This window comes from Amphibalanus amphitrite, unplaced genomic scaffold (genome assembly GCF_019059575.1).
Source record: "Amphibalanus amphitrite isolate SeventyFive unplaced genomic scaffold, NRLGWU_Aamphi_draft 000049F_arrow, whole genome shotgun sequence".
NCBI lineage: Eukaryota > Metazoa > Arthropoda > Thecostraca > Balanomorpha > Balanidae > Amphibalanus > Amphibalanus amphitrite.
In genome coordinates, this window is record NW_024881545.1 from 1,122,545 (window position 1) to 1,141,772 (window position 19,228).

Below are 19,228 nucleotides of genomic sequence, written 5' to 3' on the forward strand. Positions count from 1 at the left end.
TTTCAATTGACCCTCCAACCAGGCTTTAGAGGGTCTCAGGTTGGAGACACTGTTCATTTGTTGACTGTCAATTGACGTCTACATATAAGTACATATGACGGACTGAGCAATGAGCATGTTGCACACTAAAACCGCATTAAGCCTTTAACAAGAAATTAATTGTACCTAATTTTTGGTTGGGCACTCAACCAGTGAGCGCGGTGAGGTGCTGTTTTATGCAATTCCTGTCACTGTACCCATGTTGTCAAATAAGATTTTTGTAGACACATGAGCCACCATTGTTCGGTCAGGGAATTTTTGCCCTTTTGTTGCAATTTAGTTTACCCATATCGACAGAAATGAAGCATTCTCAATGTTTTCGTGATAGTTATTTGGAGCCTGTATGGTGTCATGGCTGGTGCGGATTCCTGCAGGCTATATATTATACGGGGAATGCCGACATTGATGTTTTGCCATTTTATCTCAAACTTTATCCAGAATTCATCAAAGCTGACACACGTTTCAAGAGCTTGAGGACGCGGTGCACACTGGAAGTTATAATTGTGTGATATAATAAGAAAATGCCAGGTAAATCATTCCTTATAGGTAACAGGCCGTTGTGTCGGTTGAAAGTGTAATTTGTGTGACTAAAAATACGCGTTGCTATTCTACAGCAGTAAAGTCCACGTAGCGTGCTTTTAACACGTGCGTAATCGCACGTTTTCGGCATTACCCCAACCAGCCATACTTTCATTTGCAGGCCCATAACTTTTCAACGTGCTGTATAAATTTCAAATAGGCAGCACACTTATGCAAAGACATGCTAAAGATTACTTGACCGAATTGGCCAGACAAACGGTAGCATAATGAGTAAAAAATGCAGCTTCAAAGGTGCATGTAGTACAAGGGAAACGTACCTTGAAAACGCTCTTGGCGCCCTCACAGTCGAAGTATTCCGAATGACGACTCGTAACAAACATGCGATAATTGTAGTCACTTAAGCTTCAGAGCATCACTGACAGGTGGCATCCATGTCTTACGGTTTTCGAAATATCTCGAATTTCGGCTTTGCCCCAACTCCGGCATTGCCCCAACTTCCCCTATATGATCACATTCTAACCAGGGCCTTCTAAACGGGACCAACCGCATCTATGCATCTATGATCACTATAGATCCGGTGCGGGGTAACGGTCAGCGTCCACCAGACAACCTGTGAAGGGAGTTATATGTCAGTGAAAATAAGCACAACGCAAGATGTGTGCATAGTGCACTGCGTCTCGAGTGCACTTTTACTTGTGACGCACGCCACTGCCGGCCACCGATAAAAATCTGCAGGAGACACGTGCCAATATGCAATATGCTCCCACCACTCTAGTCATGAGAGCATGCACATATGTTTCCTACTTAGATATTAGGTGAGACCCATGAGGCCTCCAGACAGCTGGCAGTTTCAGATAGACGTGTGACAAAACACGCCACACAGGCAACGACAAGTGAGCGGGCGACGCCGGTACATTCTTCACGCCGCTTAGGTAAGCGAAATTGCTATGATCCAGTTCTGCTTTCTTATATTTCCCTGTTTTCGCATTTCCTGCAACAATTTGTGTGACATTTTGTTTCATTTTATTATTTCTGCATTGGGATAAGAGCAGAAGTGGTTTTGTTAGCTGAAACTGCTCGCCCCCGACCAATTTTCTTCCTCCAATCCTGTCTCCGGCAGCCCTGACGTCGACTGCTCTGTCTCTGACGTTGACTGCTCTGCAGAAGCTCCCGTCACGATGTCTCCGCTACCGTCGCTGCTGCTGACCGTGCTGATGTCAGCGGGAGCCGTTCGCGCCGGCTGTCCGACCAATGTCGACTGGGTCGAGTTCGAGGACTTCTGCTACTGGCGCTCCACGTATCCTTCCACGTGGGCGGGGGCAGTCGCCGCATGCCAGACCTTGGGCGAAAGCTCGCAGCTCGCCTCGATTCACTCACTGGTCGAGAACTCGTTCATCATGCAGACCTACAACTATGCCGAGACGTGGATAGGCCTCAACGACATCGACACCGAAGGCCAGTTCGTCTGGTCCGACGGCACAGACGTGGACTTCACAAACTGGCGGCCGGGGCAGCCGGATAACCACGACAACGAGGACTGCGTGGAAGTGCCTGATATGAGGGACCCTACAGCCGAAAGGTGGAACGACGGCAATTGCGACCTCGACTTCCACTTTATCTGTAAGATGCCAGCCTCCAGCTAAATGTGCATCAATGCTGACGAATGACGATAAATATGACTGGTTATGAATGAATACGCGCGAAAAGTCACACGTCGGTGCAGAGTAGTCGTTTTTTTTGTTGATAACGTCACTGGTTTTATTGCTTCAGTTATAAATACAAAATTGGTCCCCTCGCTTTCGACGCCCATGACTCGTGAGTCCATTACAAAAGCCCCTGTGGTCACCAATGTTTCCATTTACAGCCCTAAATACAATACCAGCCATTTCCAGTGTCTGTCGGCGCTGCGGCGTTCATGGCGCGGCGGTGACAGTGCCGAATCACTGTCGCTCTGTTTCTGTAAGCACCCGCCCGGGGGGCAGTGTCGGGAGCGTGAGAGCCGACCGTGCAGCGCGCAGCGGGACCGCCCGCCGCGCCGCCGCCGCCGCCGCGCCGTTCATTCAGTCGCCGCGTCGCCGACACGATGAATGGCGCGCCGGTGCGCCGCCACTCGCCACCTCTGCGCCACCGTGGCCGCCGGCACGGCACAGTGATTGTGCACGATGTGAGCGTGTGTTGTGCACACCGCCTTCAGTAGAGTAGAACATATATGTGCATTGTGCATCTTTCAAGCTTGTTTGGGTGTGACAACTACTACTCGTACAAAATCGATGCAAAAAAAAAAAAAAACACGGCATGATTTGACCACCCAGCTACAGAGATGAGCCCTAAAATACATTTTTGAAATTATTTTAGCATTCCAAATGGCTACAACCATGATAAGCCCTGCTGAATTCATGAGTTTGACAGCATTAATCAGAAATAACAAAATATCAATTGTGTTGTTGGTCTGGCCTGATCAATGCTCTGCCGCACTGGTCTGCTGGTGAACGGTGACCGTCGGGCATTCGAGCGATAAACAGGTGACAGGTTATTCCTAGAGGGGTTGGTGTGCAGTTTGTTGTGACGGAGCGCAGTGTATATGCATGTATGTATGTAATACATTGGCCTAAAATTAAAAATCCATACACCGGGACTGAGTGGCCTTTCGGGATTTGCGTCGCTACAGCATGGTACAGCATAGAACGAGGCATTAAACACTGTAAAAGTGATACAAAGATAAGGGTCATAAATACATATAAATGCTGTACGATAAAGTGCTGAAACATAATAGCTTAAGAAAGTGTACTGTTAAAAGCAAGAACTAAAGAATAGCGCGCTTAAACTGCCGGATGGATCGCAGTTCAGTGACTCCAGCCGGCGGATAATTCCAGGTGACAGTGGCGCGATATCTGAAGATACGCTGGGTATATATGCAGTATGTAACTATGTAGATGTCAGTCTGCACTGCGGTCGGCGGCAGCTTGAGCCGGCCTGCGCCTGTGGAGCAAGTTGAGCGGTTCGAGATCACCGACCTCGCTACAAACATGGAACGGATGGTGGCAGGTCCAAGTTCCTGCACCAAAGCTTATGCATTTTGTGTGTTGGATTGCAAAGCATTGTCGCAGGTACCCGCCGGGCAGCGTGGTGTGGCCGCGGCGCGGCGGTGGGTGGCCCGCCCACCCCGGCGGCACCATTAGCCGGGCACCGGAGCGGCGCGGAATGGCGGCGGTGCCGTGCCGCCGCCGCGGACCGCCGCCACTTCCCGTCATCGGTGACGGACGGTGACGGCCGCCGCACAATGCCGCCTTCATCGGCAACCCCGCCCCGGCCCGCCCCGGTCCGCCGCGGTCCGACCGCGACGCCCTCGGCGCGCGTTTCGCCGGAGATGAGCCGAGAAATATCACCGCCGAGACCGGAACCAGGCGGCACACCGCGTTGAGTCGTCTAATCAGTATCCAGCGCTCCGCGTGCTTGTTGACGCCAGCCATGCGACTGATCTTTGGGAGTCTTCCCTTATTTGCTTCATCTTCCATGCCTATTTTGAAGCGGGACTCATGAGCGTCGAGCGGCGACTTGTAACACCTTATCGGCGGAGCAGTGCTTCCCGGCCCCATGGTCCAGCCTGTGCGCCATCCGGACAATTTCCGTGAAATTGCGGGGGGGGGGCGACTCCCTCGGGGCGGCGGCGGGAATGTGCGCCGCGGCGGCTCGTTTGAAGTGCTGCGGCGGCTGCGGCGCGGCGGCGGCGAGACTGGCGCGCCGCAGCTGGCGGGCGTCGACCGTCGGTCGCGTTACTGCCCGGGTCGTGCCCGACGACCGTCGCCGCGTCTGATGGATTGCCGCTAACAAGACGTCGCCGATCGGCCAGGGGCGGCTACGGCGAGAGCACAGGGGCGCTAAATTTGAGGACGGGAGGTGGTTGTCCCAACAGGTCAAAATAGGCCAGAAACGCTTGTCTCATTAGCTGGGTGCACCCGAAGAAAAAAAAGTTCAGTTTGTCTGACAGATGAACCAAATTAGAGCCAAAAGAGCTCTTTTTTGGTCTTTGTGTCATCGCTGCCTTTTTGTTGCTTGACAGTGTTTGCCGCTGATTGACCGGCGCGGCATTGACCATTTCTCAGTGACGGTGAGCAGTGAGCACAAACCCTTACTCGACGGCGGTGGCGCCGCGGAGGATATCACGGATACGGAACATTGTCCGTAACCCAGCTCACGACTCACGGGTACAGTGGCCACAGTGGATGCGTACACGCCAACAGCTTTGATCTGATAGGAAATGGCTGATTCAGCTGTTAAATAGTATGATCGTTTCATTAATTAGCTTGTACCTACTACTTAATGCTTGCCAATACTTACAACCTATGTTACTATGTACAGGCTGTGAATAATAAGTTGCATGTTAAGCTAAGCATGATCCAAAAGCCACAACTACAGCCACAGACTTCATGAGGGATGGGGCAAAATAGGTGATCGATTTGTGCTCAGAAGAAATGCGGGTAAGTGGGAAGATATAAGTTTTCTGACCTCTCTTAGTCTGGACAGTAGACGAAAACCACCAGGTTCCCGGGCTTGGTGTGCCGCGTCGCGCCCCTCATCGTCGCCACCGACGACTCCACTGCCGCCGGCGCCGACGCGGCCGTAAATTTCGGCGGATCTCGGCCGCAGACACATGGAAAGATATGACGGCGCCGGTGTCATAAGATGTGGGATGGCAGACGATAAGTGGGCACTTCTGAGACGGACGCCTTAGTCGGGGGTCAAATGGATTATTCACGGTGTTTTAAGTGTTAAGCGCAGCATTCGCTTCGGTTCGCTTTGCAAAGTGAGGGATTGACCATGGCGTTTAATTCGATTAAGATGTGGCATATTCATCTTCTGCAGCGCGAGTTGTTTCGTTTGTGGAAATTTGCGAGCTTGTTGCTCCGTCGACTGTCACAGTTGGCACATGGTAAACTCATGCATTATGATAAAATATGTTTTATTTCAGTAAACTGCAATCTCCAGAATAGGTTTCTGAGCCGGTCGCTATGGGTCGCATTGGCTGCCAAGCAGAGAACACAAGCTGAGGTACCGATTCGAGTCACTTTTAGACCCTCCCCAGTCAGCACACTTAGTCACTACTGTAGTCACAGCCGTCAAGATCTATACAATCTGTCACCCGGATTCATCCGTCACTTCTCGGCTGCCATGTGGGCGGCGGCGGCGGCGGCGGCGGCGGCGGCGGCGGCGGCGGCGGCAGCGGCGGCGGCGGCGGCGGCGGAGCCACATCTGTAGCCGGTGTCACGGCCGTTGGAAGCCAACAGGGCGCAACCAAATCGGTGTAACGACACCGCCTTTGCCGCCGCCGCCGACGTCGCCTCCACCGTCGCAGCCGACACGACGACCGGCCGTTTTTTGGGGCGATGTCGACTCTAGTGGTGTCAATTTCAGAAAACGTATGTCCAAAGTCCGTCCAATGTCCAGTGCTTACGTCGATTGTCCGTCCAAAAATGTCCAAGCCAGCCATTTGTCCAAAGATGTCCAACACCTACGCAATAGTTTACACTCAACACTGTTATTTAATTTGCTTTTCATGTACCGTTACAAGCTCAAAAGTGTTAATCATATCGAAAGCTGAGCTTTCTAATAGCCAATCAATGTTAAACACGACTACTTTTTAAAAATGTTGAGGTGTAGCAAGCGATTGTCCAAAGTTGTCCAAAGCCTGCTGCCATTGTCCAACCGAATTCCGAATTGGACATTGGACAAAATCGGAATTCCGAAGATTCAAGTTCCGATTGACACCACTAGTCGACTCCGTCGTCGGGTGCTGGCAGAGGCGGGCGGGGCGGTCCGCTTTGACGTCGGGTCGGCCGTCAGGCGCGCGGCGGCCCAATGCTCTGAGCCAGTGACAAATGACACCCCAGCCGCCCGGTTAATTTGTGAAATGACTCATGAAGGCGGCCACCTGATACCGGCAGAAGCCCGAGGGGGATGGGCGTATTATTTCATGGACTTTATCACTCAATTATGAATAGTAGGCCGACATGCGATCAGATTCGCCGCCGGAATAAGCAAAACCTTCGATAGATTCCACGTTTTCTGTGCATTTTAAGTTCCGTAAATTATATAGGTAACGCTAATTCATAATGCTCATATTTCTACGAAGAAATGGCTATTGACCTGAATTAATCCTTTGAAATTGTGCTATGATAATTCCTGCTAAATTATGACTTTGGTAGAATTCAAAGAAACCAAGGAAAATACTTTCTGGATGACATCTCCTTGAAATTGTATGTTAGGTAAGATTGGTATAGGTAAAAGACTGAAACCAAGGTAAACTTTGACGTCTATAGGCACACCAATTTTGTGTACTTCCAAGCCTCATGCCCCAGGTGGCAACTGGCTCACTACATCTATTCATTTTCGGGGGTGACTTGCCCTTATCAACTGTGTTTCAATCCGTGACCATTCGGGCCAGTTTTGGCGCCAAAAATTCGTCCCATTGGCGTGTTTGTCGCGTCACCGTGGCGACTGCCGTTGCGGTCTGACACTCGACTGAGCTGTGGAACGGTCGTGTTTGGCCGTGACGGGTCACGGAGGGAGGCACAGAGACGGTGAGGTAAAGACGGAGATGTGAGGTAGGCACAGAGACGATGATGTGGCCACAGAGACGGTGATGTAGCCGCAGAGATTTAGATCTAGACACAGAGACGGTAATGTAGGCTCAGAGACGCTGATGCAGGCTCAGAGACGAGTGAGCAGGCTCAGAGACTGCGATGGACCAGCTACTGGTGTGGAGATAGGGGGATGGGTAGTGGTCAGCACACCCACTGCTGACGATCTGAGCCGCAGACGGGCCAGCGCTGCCTCCGCTCTGAGGAGATGAGAATCGGTCAGTGTAGCAGCACGCGGTATTAGGCAGGGGCGGGGAGAGTTTCAATGAACCACAGGGAGTTAGGTAAAGTGGATGTGTTGAAAGGCACAAGAAATAACACCTCTATTTTGTGAAATTATATTGCTAGAATGAATTAGCAACTGAGAACCGGTAATCTGACAATCGGCTCAAGAAATCCAAGCCACATATTTCTCCTCTGTTCCACTCGTGCAGCTTTTCCCGTGGTTCCTGATTCCTCACCGGCGACCCCACCATGTCCGGTGTAAGTTGACGTGTGTCGGAAGCCTGCTCCCGCCCCTCTGAACCGGCGCCAGCGGCGGGCCTTTGTGACGTCACTAAGTGGAGATGCCCGCTCACGCATTGCCATACCGCCGTCCTGTCCCCTCCCCACCCCGACGGCAGCCCCGTCGGAACCGGCGCCTTCCCGTCGGAACCGGCGGCACCACCAGACCGTGCGGCGCCGTCTCCCCTCCGTACCGGGACCGGCCGGTTAAAGCCAAAGGGGAGAGAGCACCTCCGGTTTCAAAAGAGTGGACACACCTTACTCTATCGAAATCCTATTTTTGTAGTTTTGAATTGATACCTGTGCATTATATGCTGCCTTTTTTTCCCTGTAATGCCCACCGTCTGGTGGTTAGAGGAAATACACGATGTAATAATAATAATAGTAAATAATATATTACCTATTTCTTTGATGGTTTCAAGAACGATGTCATTGTAGCAGCAATGACATTCCTAGCATTCCAAACAATGGCATAGGCTTGTTTTCTGGAAATGTTTTCTGGATTCGCGACAAATGTCACAAATCCAGCATGAAATGAAATATAGCATATAAACGGGACTGCACATGAAGAATCTATGCAACATTCTGCCTCTTCATGCCAATATACTTCTGAATATTTGTGAGCAGCCAGCCTCTACACGCCGTGAGACACTTCAGGCTCACCTGAGACAGTTTAGGCGTGCCTCCGTCCTTCCGCCCGTCCGGGGAGGACGGGAGAGGAGGGGGGTAGAGGTCCAATGACGGTCCCTTATCACGTGCCACCGGTACCATAAGAAGCCCCCGAAGACGCCTGTCGGTCGCTGATACCGGCTCCGCTGTAAATTATCGCCGGCTGCCGGCTCCAATTTTACGGCCCTCCACCTCTTAATCCGTTGTTTCGCGTACGGCGTCGTTTTTTACCAGGCATTCCAGCCGGGCGCATAATATCCAGAGAAAGGGGCATAATCGTAAAAGTAGCCGGGGCAGTCGGCTGCCGGCTGATTGATGTCTTTACAGCGCTGAGAGCCGTCATCGGGCGCGTCTGTGCGGCGCGGCGGGCGGCCGTAAACACAGACGGGCGGACCGTGGACAGACGGACAGGTAGCAGGACAGGGTCAGGTGGACAGGAGAGGCAGCCGGCCGGCGACAGTTATAGAGGTGTCATCGGAGACAATCGACCCGGCCGGACGGGCCCGGACAGAAGCCGGCCAGGTACGGCGGGGCATGACCTCATCAGACGGTTATAAAGGGATAAGACGAGATGGCATGCTCTATAACCGCCATTCTCGGTGAGTATCGTGTATCGGTGTAGTATTTCATGGGCATGAAAAGGTCAGCGGCTAAGTTAATATATGTATTGTGCGTAAGAAAGACTGTTCACTGAGCATTTCGCAAGCAATTCAAGACTTCATTTTGTGTGCAATGCTGCCTTCGCAGTTGGATGTTGCGTGAAAAGCTACGCATATTATGCTGGTCGTGGAACAAATGGTGCACATCTGAGGCCTCTTGCACCAAAATCCTCTTGCACCAATGCTTGGATTATTTTGCATCGTATACCCAGTCCAAGTCTCAAATGTAACAATTTGCATGCAAAATTTTGCAAGCACATGTAGGATTACGTATTGGGCTATTGCCAACAAATTTACCACCGTTAGATTAGCTTATTCTGAAATCGGTTTTTCGATTTTACCTAGCTAGGTAGTTTGGTGCAAGAGGCCTCAGCTTTCATTTTTATCACAGGAGCCTCTTACTCGCAAACTTTCGAAGCTATCTCTAATTGATTCGCTGTCCGAATGCCAAGAGGCGATGAATTTGAGGTAACCTGATGAGCAGATCAGCAGGAGAATGGACAGCTGAGCCCCTAATTCATTATACCCTGGCTGAGCCGTTATTTAGGTTACTACTTAGCTGCTTTCATTTGAACTTCGAGCTACGCTCATTTCGCTTTCAATCGCTTTCACTTTTCAATTTTTTGTTTTATAAGAATTGAAATTAACTTCTACTCCTCAGTGCACTCGATCTGTTTTTTGCCCTGCTTACTACTCACTTCTCACTGTTCCACCCATTTTCCTTCTTATTTCCTTGACTCTAGCCTACCTAACATCTTTTCTGTTTCATTCTCTTATCTACCCTCGTTCTATTTCGTTCCTATGCGCTCCTAAATGTTATTTGCCCATCTCTTTCACCTTGCTCTTCCACAAAAGTCTCTCTCTGTCTCTCTGTCTCTCTGTCTCTGTCCCTCTCTGTCTGTCTGTCTGTCTGTCTGTCTGTCTGTCTCTCTCTCTCTCTCTCTCTCTCTCTCTCTCTCTCTCTCTCTCTCTCTCTCTCTCTCTCTCTCTCTCTCTCTCTCTCTCTCTCTCTCTCTCTCTCTCTTCCTCTCCGTCTCTGTACCCCGCTCGTCTACAAGTGACCACCATCGCACCGGATGTCTCATCAGCTGCGGCAATCAGCGGCAACAGCTCGCGGCGTGGCCGATCGCGGCGCGGCAGCGACAATTACTGGCGCGGCGGCGGCGGCGCCGGCACACCGGATGCCGCTCTATAGTGCGGCGATATTGGCGCTCCGTGTTCGATCAGACTGCCGGCGGTGTTGGCGACAGCCGGCGCCGGAAGATGGTGGGTGGTCACTGGTCAGGTGGTGGAGGGCCGACCGATCGTCCTGACCGCAGCGGCTGCACCGGCCGTAGGAAGCAGAGCAACAGCACATAATAGAGCGGTGGTGACGATCGAGCACATCAGACAATGGTCAAAGACGGTTGAAGGCTGCAGGCGTTCTGAGAGGGCTCATTAGGCCACTTTCACTCTGAATCCCATAGAAAGGCTACGTTTGCCGTTGAAGCGCACAATGGAGAGTGAACTTTCTTGTTCAAGAACCCATTTTTCAGCAATCATTAGAGAAACACATCTTAGTACTCAGGATATTATGTGCAGTTATTTCTATAGCGTCTAGGCATAGTGTATTAGCAAATCCACTTTTACTGATCCCGATCACAGCCTACCCATGGAAATCGGGTAAATCGAATCGAATCGATGTCGTATCATTGCCAGTTGCCACTGACTGACACCATTATTGACCTACCGCTTGAATTTGTCAGTTTCTGACCGGATGTGTACGAAAATCTGACCACCTGTGACCTCCGGCGCTGTAATACGGCTGACCTGTGACCTCCACCATAATAATCTGGCCCACCTGTGCTCCACACCATGCCGCCGCCCGAAGAATGGCCTGAATGCCCGCGCCGGCTCGCGTATCACAAATTGTGATGGATGAATCGACGCACCCACCGACTTCTAAAAACACTTATTAACAATTACAAATCAATTTGGGATGTTTTCTGTGCGGTAATTGGTCGTTTGACGAGGCAGCCCACTGGGTGGGTGTGAGTTTGCCCATCCTGAACGCTGGACATATCACCTCCCATATCACATCACCGTAATTATAGGCAGAGAGTGGCAGGGAGAGAGGAGGGTGGAAGAGAGCAGGAAAGGAAGATAGTGGGAGGTGAGTGGAGGAAAGAAGAGGATAGGTAAGATGAGACGAGATAGAAAGAGAGATAGGGGACGGAGAGGGAGAGAGAGAGAGAGAGAGAGAGAGAGAGAGAGAGAGAGAGAGAGAGAGAGAGAGAGAGAGAGAGAGAGAGAGAGAGAGAGAGAGAGAGAGAGAGAGAGAGAGAGAGAGAGAGAGAGAGAGAAAGAGAGAGAGAGAGAGAGAGACGGAGGGAGAGAGAGAGAAAGAAAGAAAGAGATAAGAGAGGAGAGAGAGAGAGAGAAAAGAGAAGAGAGAGGAAAAGAGATGAAACGAGAGCACAATAAAGTAGAGAGCAGGAGCCAAGAAGATGAGGGCAGAGCCGAGCAGAGATTTCTATCTATTAGGCACCACATGTATGTAGGTACATATGTTACAGGCAATGTGCATTGCCTAGGCATTCTATAGAATGCCTGACCGACCAGGCATTCTATAGAATCCCTAGGTATTCTATAGAATCCCTGACTGCTTAGGCATTCTATAGAATGCCTGGCTTAAGCTCCCAGGCATTCTATAGAATGCCTAAGTATTTTGATTGTCCGAAACACACTTCGAAAATTAGGGGTCAGTGACAGTAATGCTATTTGTTTACCTAATTTTCATTGTTGGCCTAGACCGGTCGTCACCTCACACCATTTCAGGGCAATGAGCTGAGAGGAAGCGAGGGAGGTATTGGGCTATGCCGACCACCAAATGGCGCGCCGCAAGCAGCAGCTGATCCAATTCCGTTGGCACGGGAGAGCCACGGCGCAAGGCACGCGGGAGAGTCACAGGCCAACCAGTCGCTTAAACGGTTACCCTCGGAGGATTATGCTGCTACAGATACGAAGCTGCATTAGAAGAGTGTTGGCTGGGAGGGTGGACCGTAGGCTTGAATAGAAAGTGATTGCGAATGACTATGGCTTTGTTCTGATGTTAGAAATGAAAGTGAAAAATACACCAAAGGTCACATTTTATGTCGTCATAAGCACTTCGTGTAACGACTCTCAATATACATATATGGACAGCTCAACCTACACCGTAATGTCAGGGAATAACCTGAATAAATGGTTCATTATTCCACGTCTGGGCGGTGGCCCGGCCGTAACAAGAGCCGGATTAGGTGTTGTTCGATCTCCCCTTCCAGCTTGACTTCTGGGCCATGCGGTATTCGAAAGGTCGTCAAAGACTCAAAATTATGAAATTTTACTTCAGTTCTTCTTTGGCAATGTTCGAAAGGGTGCCATTTCTAAAACAAATAGCTAAGCTATTTTTTAGGTCAAATCTTTCAGGTGAGCGGGTCGGAGACCATCCAAGCCGGCACTAGATCCCGAGTTAAAGCCGTTTATTGCCGCCGTTTATAGCAATGCTGACAGTCTTGAGGACCCGGATATCACCGATACCATCGCCAAGCTAAGAACGAGTCACAAAGTCATCCCAAGAATTCCTAAGGGAGCAAGGATTTCAACCGCCGACGCTCTGTCGCGATTAATTGAAACTGCACTGAACGTGAAGTCAGCAACCGCTTGGTCAAGGCTGCTCAGCTTCCCATTCCTGGCCCTCTCGGTTCCAACAGTACGGGTTAATTCCGTGTCTGAGGGGTCATTGACCAGCAAAATCAAACAACAAGTGTTTAAGTATATTGTTGCCGACAAACTAGGCGAATGTCGCGCCGCCGATGCCAAGCCGCCGCCGCGCCGCCCCTCACCCCGCCCGCCGGTCCCGACGCCGAGCCGGGCCGCCGCCCGCCCAGCGGCCACCTGTCGCCGCGCATGGTTTTTCTGAGACAAGCAATGGGCCATATCGACGCCGCGAACGGTGGACTGGCGTCCCCCTGTGACCCTGCGACCCGGCTGACCTGTGGCCTGTTCCGAATGGGGCCGGCGGGGCCCTGGGCCTGGGAACTAGAAGGGTGTGTGAGGGGACGCGGCGTGCCGGCCGCCTTTTTTGTGCTCTATGTCACGACCCCTGTATCGAGTGACATTTGGCCACGTATTTGAACCGATACCGGGCTCTGCTCGGTCTCACTTCACTGTTAGTCGCCGACGAGCTCACTTCGCTCTCAAACGTGGACGGCGGCGCTCTACTGCCGCTCACGTCTAACTTTTCTAACAACTGTGTCTGTGCTGTACTGCTGCCATCTCGCCGTCTTCGGTCAATAGCGAACTCTTCTATTTAGAAGACTGTGTTTAAGTGGTGGTGGTGTGAGTGAAACCGAAGTGGCGAGTGGAGGAAAGGAGAGCGGCGCGCAGCTCACAGTTTTCACGGTGGCCGGGTCTATTCACTATTCCTATCAATCCTCTGTCATCCTACATAATATGCATGCCGCGAGGTGTGCTCCTTATGCGCTCTGAGACGGGCGCTGTTGAACGACCCAACATGCATGCCGCGAGGTGTGCACCTTATGCGCTCTGAGACGGGCGCTGTTGCACGACCCAACATGCATGCCGCGGGGTGTGCTCCTTATGCGCTCTGAGACGGGCGCTGTTGAACGACCCAACATGCATGCCGCGAGGTGTGCTCCTTGTGCGCTCTGAGACGGGCGCTGTTGAACCTTGATCCGTAAATTATTCATCTGTGTTTATTTATTTACCGATTAGATACTTCCCTTCTTCATTATTCGTTCACTGCCTCTATTAATCCTACATCCTCTCACAATTTCCCCCGGCCGCCAACCCGAATGCTGCGAGACGTAACAAACACTATACAGTCCACACAAGAAAGCCAGAGACGTCCGCAACATTCGCTGGTCCTCCGGGCCGGATAGTATCAGTTAAGAATGTAAGAAGTCAAGAAGAGAATGTACAATAAGTCGATACTGTGCGTGAACGACCGTCCGTGACGTCGATAAGTTCTGCTCCCACCGTGTCAGTCGAATTGAGAAGCATCGTGGACCGATGGAAGACGCGATGGAGACGGAGCACCAGGAGACGACGCCTGAGAATTGCGAGCCTGCAGGGCAAGAGGAGACGGAGACGGAGAACCGGGAGACGATGCCAGAGAACTGCGACCCTGCAGGAGGAGAGGATGGAGATATCACCGCTGAACGGAAGGCATTAAAGCTTCATCGCGGTCGCAAGGCGGCCATGTTCACACGCTCGTGTAACAGGGCTGACGCGCAAATAGCGCGGCGAGCCAGGGAAGAGGAATTGAAGAAGCGGCTCGAGACGCTGCACACAACGCTGGACGCCTTCATGGAGGCAAATGAGGAGTTCGTAGAGAAGTTGCAAGATGTGAGCGAGTTGGAAGAAGCGGAGGAGTACGCCACAAGAATAACAGCACGGCACGCCGAAACGGTCGCAAGAATTGAAGAGGCGATAACTCGCCCATCAGCGAGCCGCTCAGCGTCACGCACAGGAATGCTCCCCCTACCATCGGTGCAACTTGAGGAAGGAAGCAAAGTGTGTGGGTCTCACATATCACGAGGCTCAAAGGCTTCAGCCACTTTCAAGGAGGCTGAAATCACCGCGGAATTAAAAGCTCTCGAACTAAAGCATCTCAAAGCAAGGAAAGAAAGAGAACGAGAGATGAGAAAACAGGAAGATATGCTGGAAGAAGCAAGGAAAGAAAGAGAACGAGAGATGAGAAAGCAGGAAGATTTGCTGGAAGAAAGGGCTCTAGAAGAGGAGGTGGAACGTGCAGCTTTGAAGGCGCGTCTCTGGAAGGCAGCTGGCAACGAGTTGGAGTGGGAACGAAGACACGACTTTGAAGATGAGGTCGCTGTGGAAGTGGCGCCTAGTCGTCAAAACAACACCGGATGCGGCCGCGAGAAGGGAAACGAGCAAGAGCAAGGACGCGTGATCAGTGGTTTGGGGGAGCTCCGGCGCGAGCCGCCGCCACCGAAAGCTACTAGTACCTCGTCGATAGCCAACCAGCCGAGAACTGCCAACCAGGACCCAACCAGCTGGGTGACAGCGTTGGGTTCCGAGCGGCGATGTGACGTCCCGGGCCCATCAGCGTTCGTGAAAAGTATACCACGTCTGACGCTGCCTACCTTCCGAGGCAGCCCTCAGGAGTGGCCTCGCTGGATCGGCCTATTTAAGGCTCTCGTCCACGACCAGCCGTCTCTATCGGACTCAGAGCGAATGGCTCACTTGCAGAACGCAGTAGAAGGGCCGGCAGCCCCAGCTATTGAAGGCATGCTGTTCAATGGCGGCCTCTACCTGGAAGCTCTGAGAACCCTACAAGAAAGATTTGGGAGAGAAGAAGACATCATCCAAAGTCACTTGAGGAAAATCTTCACTTCCAACCCACCAGCTCTCACGGATCTTCCAGCCATGGAAAAGTTCTACGCCATCGTTCATAACACAGTGACCGTCCTACAGAATCTTGGCTATTCAAGCGATCTGTCCAGTAGTGAGAACCTCAGGAGGGTGGTGGAGAAGCTGCCGAATGAGCTGGCCCGAGAATGGGGTCGTGAAGTGTTTCGGCTAAGGCCAGAACGACCCACTCTGAAGACCTTCAGCGAATGGCTTCAGGTACAAGTCAGCATCCTCAGCTTCTCGGCAGTACAGCCTGGGACGTCGGAGCGGAAATGTGTAACCGGCACGCAGCGTGAAGGAGCGGTGCGGAGGACAGCGCTCGCGACTGGAGCGACTCATGAAGCTGGAGAAGTGGAACCACGTTCGCCGCCACCCTGTCTGGTGTGCGGCGACAAGCACAGGGTGGCTGACTGCCCGTCATTCAAGAAGAAAACAATGGAATCGAGAATGGAGATGGTGTACGAGAACGGTCTTTGCTTCTCATGTCTGAGGAAGGGCCACTGGACCAGGAGATGCAGATCCTCACGGAAGTGCGGAGTGGAGGGCTGCAAGCTCACTCATCATCCAATGCTACACAAAACCTCAGGAAACGCGAGACACGATGAGGGAAGCTCAGGGGAAGAAGACTCTCCGAGCGGATCATCCACGGCTGCGGCGCCACATCGGCAAGCTAAAGGCAGGGGAAACTCGCCGTTTGTAGCAGCCTCCCTCAGCAATGAGACCGACACACTGCTGCAGGTCGTTCAAGTTCGCGTCCACGGAGCGGCCAAGTCAAAGGACGTGCTGGCGCTGCTAGATACCGGAGCTCAGACATCACTATGCAGCGCTGATGTTCTGCAGGAGTTGGGCATCACCGGGGACCTTCGCCAGCTCTGCATCCAAAATGTGGAGGGAAGCGGAGTGCAGAAACCATCTGAACGCGTTACCCTGACGGTTAGCGCACTCGGCGATGGTGTGAAGAGAGGGTACATCGAAATCCCTGAAGCCTGGGCTGTACCATCACTGAATGTGACTGCCCCAACGGTATCTCACCGCCAACTCAGACAATGCAAACATCTCCGTGGACTAGCATTTCCGCAGTATGATGGCGGTGAAGTGAAACTGCTGCTCGGAGGGAACGTGCTGGAAGCTGTTCTCCAACAGGAAGTACGAAAGGGTCGTTCCAACCAGCCAGCAGCTATAAGAACCGGGTTTGGATGGGCACTAGCTGGTTCCATATCAGCAGTGGAGCCAAGCAGCCTGCGCCAGGTTATGTTCCTGCAACGCAACGCCCAGAACAGCGACGACGACCTAGCAACCGCCGTGAAGGACTGGTCCACGGAGGCTTTTGGGACCAAGTACGACAAGCCTGTAGAACAGTCCAGGGAGGATGAGCGTGCGCTGTCAATCCTGAAAGGCAAAACTAAAGGGCCTCCGGACAGGTGTGAAACAGGCATGCTGTGGAAGGAAGACCGGGTGGAGCTCCCCGACAACGGACGGATCGCAATGAAACGGCTCGAAGCCACGGAACGAAAACTCAAACGCAACCACGACCTGACCAGGAAGGAGCAGTGCCGTCACGTGTCAGGAACGCTGAATTCTGCAGACGGCTGCTCAAGAGAGCTGGCCGCGTCTGAGCTAGCGCCAGACTGCAAGCAGCTCCGCGGGCGCGGTCTTCTGTGGCAAGATGAGGAAAGCCGGCTATCAAAGCAAGTCGCAAGCCCGCTCAGACCAGGACAAGAGGCAGTGAAAGAAGAGAACATCGCGGGACTCCCAACCCAACGACAGCCCGTGCTACCAGACGTCATGAAGAGCTCGTGCTGGCTCAAGTACCGTCGAGCGGCGGCCTGTGTGAGACGTTTCACTCACAACACAGCCATATGCGCCTCAGACGACGAAACGCGTCTCAGCGGACCTCTCAGTGCCCAAGAACTCAGGGATGCCGAAATCTGGATACTCAAACGGGTGCAGAGGACAAGCTATCCGGAGGAAACCCACAGTCTGGCGCTGGGGAAAGAGCTACCTGGGAAGAGTGGTCTGCCTCCGCACTCACCATACCACGACGCAAGGCGAGGGAGACCATCAGTTATCCTCTCCGATAACGGCGCCAGCCTCGTGGGAAGCTGTCTCGAGCTAAAGGCGGAGCTGCAAGCCATGGAAAGAGAGATCGCAGGAAAGCTCAGTGTCTTCGAACTTGACTGGCTCTTCAACCTCCCGGCTGCTAGCCACATGGGGGGAGTGTGGGGGAGAGTTGTGCGATCGGTGAAGAACACTCTGAAGAAGGTGGTGGGTCCACAGACGCTCACAGACGAAGCGCTTGTGACGGCACCCACGGAAGTTGAGCACATGGTCGACAATCGACCCCTGATCCACGTCAGCTCGGAGCCGCCAGACCCAGAGGTTCTGACGCAAAATCATGTTCTGCTCGGTGACGCCTCGAGGCATCTCGCGCCAGGGCTCGTGAGAGACAGAGACATGCGCCGCCGACGCCGATGGAAGCATGTCCAAGCTGTGGCGGAACATGTGTGGAAGAGGTGGACAAGAGAGTACGTGCCGACTCTCATCCAGCGGAGCAAGTGGCGCAAAGAGCAGCGAAACCTGGAAGTCAGGGACATGGTGCTGATAGAAGAATGAAACATGTCTCGGGGCTCGGGGCCATTGGCACGCATCCGCCACGTGTTTCCGGCAGCGGTGGCAGAGTCCGGTCGGCTGAGCTTCAAACGGCTATCGCGAACTGTACACGCGACCAGCCACCAAGACCTGCTTCTGAGAAGAGGAATGCAAGTGAATCTGTGCAGACGGGGAGAAGGAGGATGTCGAGAAGATGAAGGAAGACGAAGAAGGAAGAAGACGATGAAGTAGAGGACCACAAGTGAATTGAAGCTGAGAACGAGACGAAACGAGAGGAGAAAAGTCAGCACATGGCCAGCGAGCGCCGTGTTGGTCGGCCTGGTCTGGCTTGGCTTATTCGCTCGGCAAATGTCTGATGTCCATGTGTGCCGCTTACTAGTGAGTAGTCATAGGAATAGCGTGTGAGAAGTTTGTCGGTCATTTGTGTGTGTTCGGAATGTACGACCGAACACAGGGGGGAGTGATGTTGCCGACAAACTAGGCGAATGTCGCGCCGCCGATGCCAAGCCGCCGCCGCGCCGCCCCTCACCCCGCCCGCCGGTCCCGACGCCGAGCCGGGCCGCCGCCCGCCCAGCGGCCACCTGTCGCCGCGCATGGTTTTTCTGAGACAAGCAATGGGCCATATCGACGCCGCGAACGGTGGACTGGCGTCCCCCTGTGACCCTGCGACCCGGCTGACCTGTGGCCTGTTCCGAATGGGGCCGGCGGGGCCCTGGGCCTGGGAACTAGAAGGGTGTGTGAGGGGACGCGGCGTGCCGGCCGCCTTTTTTGTGCTCTATGTCACGACCCCTGTATCGAGTGACATTTGGCCACGTATTTGAACCGATACCGGGCTCTGCTCGGTCTCACTTCACTGTTAGTCGCCGACGAGCTCACTTCGCTCTCAAACGTGGACGGCGGCGCTCTACTGCCGCTCACGTCTAACTTTTCTAACAACTGTGTCTGTGCTGTACTGCTGCCATCTCGCCGTCTTCGGTCAATAGCGAACTCTTCTATTTAGAAGACTGTGTTTAAGTGGTGGTGGTGTGAGTGAAACCGAAGTGGCGAGTGGAGGAAAGGAGAGCGGCGCGCAGCTCACAGTTTTCACGGTGGCCGGGTCTATTCACTATTCCTATCAATCCTCTGTCATCCTACATAATATGCATGCCGCGA

General features: G+C 52.8%; 1 protein-coding gene across 3 annotated transcripts; it reads left to right on the forward strand.

Moving 5' to 3' along the window:
- Positions 1-1,415: 1,415 nt before the first annotated feature.
- On the forward strand, positions 1,416-3,326 carry LOC122377726 (lectin BRA-3-like). Of its 3 annotated transcripts, none has more exons than XM_043358093.1 (2): positions 1,416-1,511; positions 1,700-3,209. In XM_043358093.1, the coding sequence occupies exon 2, from the start codon at positions 1,758-1,760 to the stop codon at positions 2,220-2,222; it is 465 nt and encodes a 154-aa protein (XP_043214028.1). In that variant the 5' UTR covers positions 1,416-1,511; positions 1,700-1,757; the 3' UTR covers positions 2,223-3,209. The 3 variants fall into 3 exon arrangements, with proteins under 3 accessions (XP_043214028.1, XP_043214027.1, XP_043214029.1); XM_043358092.1 differs by having other exon boundaries at positions 1,426-1,511; positions 1,744-3,326; XM_043358094.1 differs by having other exon boundaries at positions 1,429-1,511; positions 1,747-3,209.
- Positions 3,327-19,228: the final 15,902 nt, after the last annotated feature.